The following is a 6,354-nucleotide window of genomic DNA, read 5'->3' as shown; positions in this document are numbered from 1 at the left end:
TCCCTAATCAGTCCTTGCCTTTCCAAATACATGTATATCCTATCCCTCAGGATTCCCTCCAACAACTTGCCCACCACCGAGGTCAGGCTCACTGGTCTATAGTTCCCTGGCTTGTCCTTACCACCTTTCTTAAATAGTGGCACCACGTTAACCAACCTCCAATCTTCTGGCACCTCACCTGTGACTATCGATGATACAAATATCTCTGCAAGAGGCCCGGCAATCACTTCACTAGGTTCCCAGAGTTCTAGACTACACCTGATCAGGTCCTAGGGATTTATCCACTTTTATGCATTTCAACACATCCAGCACTTCCTCCTCTGTAATCTGGACATTTTTCAAGATGTCACCATCTATTTCCCTACAGTCTATATCTTCCATGTACTTTTACACAGTAAATACTGATGCAAAATACTTATTTAGCATCTGCCCCATCTCCTGTGGCTCCACACAAAGGCTGCCTTGCTGATCTTTGAGGGGCACTATTCTCTCCCTAGTTACCCTTTTGTCCTTAATGTATTTGGAAAAACCCTTTGGATTCTCTTTAATTCTATTTGCCAAAGCTATCCCAAGTCACCTTTTTGCCATCCCGATCTCCCTCTTAAGTATACTCCTACTTCCTTTATACTCGATTCACTCGATCTATCCTGTCTATATCTTACATATGCTTCCTTCTTTTTCTTAACCAAACCCTCAATTTCTTTAGTAACCAGCATTCCCTATATCTACCAGCCTTTCCTTTCACCCTGACAGGAATATATTTTCTCTGGACTCTCGTCATCTCATTTCTGAAGACTTCCCATTTCCCAGTCATCCCTTTACCTGAGAACATCTGCCTCCAATCAGCTTTCAAAACTTCTTGCCTAATACCATCAAAAGTGGCCTTTCTCCAATTTAGAACTTCAACTTTTAGATCTGGTCTATCCTTTTCCATCACTATTTTAAAACTAATAGAATTATGGTCGTTGGCCCCAAAGTGCTCCCCCACTGACACCTCAGTCAGCTGCCCTGCCTTATTTCCCAAGAGTAGGTCAAGTTTTGCACCTTCTCTAGTAGGTACATCCACATACTGAATCAGAAAATTGTCTTGTACACACTTAAGAAATTCCTCTCCATCTAAGCCATCTACACTATGGTAGTCCCAGTCTATGTTTGGAAAGTTAAAATCCCCTACCATAACAACCCTATTATTCTTACAGATAACTGAGATCTCCTTACAAGTTTGTTTCTCAATTTCCCTCTGACTATTAGAGGGGGTCTATAATACAATCCCAATAAGGTGATCATCCCTTTCTTATTTCTCAGTTCCACCCAAATAACGTCCCTGGATGTACTTCTGGTAATATCCTCCCTCAGTACAGCTGTAATGCTATCCCTTATCAAAAACGCCACTCCCCCTCCTCTCTTGCCTCCGTTTCTATCCTTCCTGTAGCATTTGTATCCTGGAACATTAAGGCAGATGAACTCAGGGCATGATTACGAACATGGGACTGGGATATCATAGCAATTACAGAAACATGGCTCAGGGATGGTCAGGACTGGCAGCTTAATGTTCCAGGATACAAATGCTACAAGAAGGATAGAAAGGGAGACAAGAGAGGAGGGGGAGTGGTGTATTTGATAAGGGATAGCATTACAGCTGTACTGAGGGAGGATATTCCCGGAAATACATCCAGGGAAGTTATTTGGGTGGAATTGAGAAATAAGAAAGGGATGATTGCCTTATTAGGATAGTATTATAGACCTCCTAACAGTCAAAGGGAAATTGAGAAACAAAATTCTGAGGAGATCTCAATTACCTGTAAGAATAATAGGGTGGTTATGGCAGGGGATTTTAACTTTCCACACATAGACTGCGACTACCATAGTGTTAAAGGCTTAGATAGAGAGGAATTTGTTAAGCAGGTACAAGAAAATTTTCTGATTCAGTATGTGGATGTACCTACTAGAGAAGGCACAAAACTTGACCTACTCTTGGGAAATAAGGCAGGGCAGGTGACTGAGGTGTCAGTGGGGGAGCGCCTTGGGGCCAGTGACTAATTCTATTAGTTTTAAAATAGTGATGGAAGAAGATAAACCAGATCTAAAAGTTGAAGTTCTAAATTGGAGAAAGGCCAATTTTGACGGTATTAGGCAAGAACTTTGAAAATCTGATTGGGGGCAGATGTTCACAGGTAAAGGGACAGCTGGAAAGTGGGAAGCCTTCAGAAATGAGATAGTACGAGTGCAGAGACAATGTATACTTGTTAGGCTGAAAGGAAAGGCTGGTAGGTATAGGGAATGCTGGATGGCTAAAGAAATTGAGGGTTTAGTTAGCTATAGACCAGTGAGCCTGACCTCGGGGTGGGCAAGTTATTGGAGGGAATCCTGAGGGACAGGATGTACATGTATTTGGAAAGGCAAGGACTGATTAGGGATAGTTAACATAGCTTTGTGCGTGGGAAATCATGTCTCACAAGCTTGATTGAGTTTTTTGAAGAAGTAACAAAGAAGATTGATGAGGGAGGAGTAGTGGATGTGATCTATATGGAATTCAGTAAGGCGTGGTGGAAGTGGTGGAGGCTGGTACAATGACAACGTTCTCCATGGGTGGGATTGGTTAGCAAGGTTAGATCTCATGGAATACAGGGAGAACTAGCCATTTGGACACAGAACTGGCTCAAAGGTCAAAGACAGAGGGTGGTGGAAGGTAGGCCGGTGACCAGTGGAGTACCACAAAGGTGGGTGCTGGGTCCTCTACTTTTAATCATTTATATAAATGATTTGGATGCGAGCATAAGAGGTACAGTTAGTAAGTTTGCAGATGGCACCAAAATTGGAGGTGTAGTGGACAGCGAAGAAGGTTACCTTGGATCATAATGGAATCTTGATCAGATGGGCCAATGGGCTGAGGTGTTTAATTTAGATAAATGCGAGGTGCTGCATTTTGGGAAAGCAAATCTTAGCAGGACTTATACACTTAATGGTGAGGTCCTAGGGAGTGTTTCTGAACAAAGAGACCTTGGAGTGCAGGTTCATAGCTCCTTGAAAGTAGAGTTGCAGGGAGATAGGATAATGAAGAAGGCATTTGGTATGCTTTCCTTTATTGGTCAGACTATTGAGTACAGGAGTTGGGAGGTCATGTTGGGGCTCTACAGGACATTGGTTAGGCCACTGTTGGAATATTGCGTGCAATTCTGCTCTCCTTCCTATCGGAAGGATGTTGTAAAACTTGAAAGGATTCAGAAGAGATTTACAAGGATGTTGCCAGGGTTGAAGAATTTGAGGTATAGGCTGGAGCGTCGGAGACTGAGGGGTGACCTTATAGAGGTTTGTAAAATCTCGAGGGGCATGGATAGGGTGAATAGACAAGGTCTTTTCCCTGGGGTAGGGGAGTCCAGAACTAGAGGGCATAGGTTTAGGGCGAGAGAGGAAAGATATAAAAGAGACCTAAGGGGCATCTTTTTCATGCAGAGGGTACAGTGCATGTGGAATGGGCTGCCAGAGGAAGTGGTGGAGGCTGGTACAATGACAACATTTAAAGGGCATCTGGATAGGTATATGATTAGGAAGAGTTTGGAGAGATATGGGTTAGGTGTTGGCAGGCAGGACTAGATTGGGTTGGGATATCTAGTCAGCATGGATGGGTTGAACCGAAGGGCCTGTTTCCATGCTGTACATCTCTTTGACTCTATGACTGTATTTCCTGATATGATCAGTGTTTAACTTTGTTTGAGAACACTCCTGTAAAGTTCCTTGAAACACTTCCCTCTTGTCATGGTGCTACATAAATGCAGGTCATTGTGAACTTCGCAGTGCAGCATTTACGGAGTCTCACACAGTTTTGTGGTTCTCTCACAGGAGCCAGTAAATGGAGCCCTTGCCTGCCCTCGGTTCGGGCTTTCACTTCTCAACCCACCTCCAGAAAACCTTAAGCTGGTTATTTTCGCTGTTGGTGAGATCCTGCTTATGCAAAGTGCATCCGTAATATCGAAACAAGTTACATCAGCAATAGTACCATTGTTACAAAATATGAATCTAGCAAAGTGGAAAAATATTGTCTTAAACCAAGCACAAGCCTAAAAGTGTACAGTACAGGCGCTCTATGTGGAGCACTGTACAGGAGCTAGACCTGTCCCTGACAACTATTCCACTGTTATGCCTCACAACACATACTGACATAGTGAAAGAAACACTGCTGAAGATTCTACACAATTTAGAATGTCCATTTTAAACCAAAATAGAAGCCATGTTCTCTTCATATTTGCCCTGCTAAGTTTTCTACCTGTCTGACTATTATGGGCTAGGCTATGAGATTCCCTCCAAAACGTACCTCATTTGAACCTGGTCAGGTGGAAGCTGCTCCTGAAATGCAGGCAACTGGTAAAGGTAGATTGTAGTCAGGTGTCCTCCGCTGATGAACATCATCAAAAGACACAAGCGCTTGAAGAAGAACAGGCTGAAAACACGCCCACATGCCCAGCAGGAGCACAGTCCCAGGAACGTGAAGAAGTAGACTGCTGAGATGAGAGATGGGTGCACAATACCTGGAAAACACACAGTGTGTCACACAGCTGCTCCATACCACCCCACTTACAGATAGTTCTCGCAATGTTTCATTACCACACAGCGTCAGCCTTGTCAACCAAACATCACCAAACCAGATTACCTTAGCACTGTTGGTCACATCGCAATGTGGAACATTTACTTACCATGCTTCACGACATTGCAACAGCAAATATAATTGGTTTTCATCGACAATGAAGCACTTTAACAGTTCTCAAGATGGTAAAAGGAGTCATTATTAAGCAAGTTGTTTCACTTGCTGTAAACCAATTCTGTAAACCACTTTTATTCTTGTATTTCTTTTATCCTTCCGTTTCTTTTGTCTATATAAAGGATTGCATTTCATATAGAGGCATGACCAAGAGGCCTGCCTTAAAACTCGGAGGACAGCCCACCTCTGCTTGGACAGGGAGCTGTGAGCTGCCTTTGTGGCCAACAGCCTCTTCATTGACTGACGAGGGACCTCTGCTCCCTCATCATTGAGGAGCTCCGTCTCTGAGAGCTGGCAACCAATCACATGGTTGGTAACTGTCTAGTCCTAGTTACGCCACCGTGAGGTACTGGTGACTGCTGGGACTGCAGGCAAGTCCACCCCACTGGAGGTGCATGGAGTCAAATCAGAAGGCAAGTGTGGAGTTTTGTCAGGATCATCCTAACAGGCATCAGTGACAACGTGGAGATCTGTGTACAGGAGGGTGGGGAAGCATGTGAAATGGCAGGGGTTGTGGGGTGGAAACAAGGTGAGAGGGAATGGAGGTTCAACAAGTGGTGCTCTGCACTTGACACAGGATACTCCCAGATTCTGCCAGCCCACTGCAAGGTCTTCTGGATTTACCTTGATGCCTCACCCTGTGACCTAGGGTATTGATTCCCCCACCGCTGGTAAGATACCAGCAGTAGGCACGGCTCCCATGGCACCTGGCTCCCATTCCTCCACCCCACCACTACTCAGTCCAGTCAGGAGTGGTTGGATGGGGATTGTAAAACTCCATCTTGTACTGACATGAGCCATTCTTATCCATTGTTCCAGTTTCACTTTGGTGGGCTGTGTGTCTGGAGGATGAAGACTAAACTAAGGTGACTGGTGATACCATCTGCTTAGAAGATACTCTCTGTTCTTGGGCAGATACCCACATCTCAAAGGAGGGCAAAATAACTTCACTTTGCCTGAAATAGTGCTGGTGAAGACAGCTCCTGCTGGGCCAGCAAACTCCTCAAGACAACACTACAGTAATTAAAAGACAACCTGAATGGTTCAGAAAAATCCCAGGAATTAAGCAATGTCTGATCTGTCCTTGATTGAGAGCCTCGCATGAGGAGAAAGCTCTCGTTTGTCCAACTGCTCATGGTAAAAACAAGGACTGCAGATGCTGGAGACCAGATTCTAGATTAGAGTGGTGCTGGAAGAGCACAGCAGTTCAGGCAGCATCCAAGGAGCAGGAAAATCGACATTTCGGGCAAACACCCTTCATCAGGAATACAGGCAGAGTGCCTGAAAGGTGGAGAGATAAATGAGAGGAGGGTGGGGATGGGGAGAAAGTAGCTTAGAGTACAATAGGTGAGTGGGGAAGGGGATGAAGGTGATAGGTCAGGGTGGAGGATGGAGTGAATAGGTGGAAAAGAAGATAGGCAGGTAGGACAAGTCATTGGGACAGTGCTGAGCTGGAAGTTTGGAACTGGGGTGAGGTGGGGGAAGGGGAAATGAGGAAACTGTTGAAGTCCACATTGATGCCCTGGGGTTGAAGTGTTCCGAGGCGGAAAATGAGGCGTTCTTCCTCCAGGCGTCTGGTGGTGAGGGAGCGGCAGTGA

At 44.9% G+C, this 6,354-nt stretch overlaps 1 protein-coding gene across 1 annotated transcript in view; it reads right to left on the bottom strand.

The window, feature by feature from the left end:
- LOC122559893 (piezo-type mechanosensitive ion channel component 2-like) overlaps window positions 1-6,354 on the bottom strand; it is a gene marked incomplete at its 5' end in the record, with an annotated part of 241,404 nt that overhangs the window by 217,390 nt on the left and 17,660 nt on the right. Inside the window, one exon of the mRNA XM_043710001.1 lies at window positions 4,313-4,526. Within this exon, the coding sequence (XP_043565936.1) occupies window positions 4,313-4,526 (214 nt within the window). The remainder of the gene's footprint in view (window positions 1-4,312; window positions 4,527-6,354) is intronic.

The sequence above is a fragment of the Chiloscyllium plagiosum genome, chromosome 20 (genome assembly GCF_004010195.1).
Source record: "Chiloscyllium plagiosum isolate BGI_BamShark_2017 chromosome 20, ASM401019v2, whole genome shotgun sequence".
NCBI lineage: Eukaryota > Metazoa > Chordata > Chondrichthyes > Orectolobiformes > Hemiscylliidae > Chiloscyllium > Chiloscyllium plagiosum.
The sequence above is the reverse complement of the archived record's forward strand: the minus strand, read 5'-3'. Positions and strand labels throughout refer to the sequence as shown.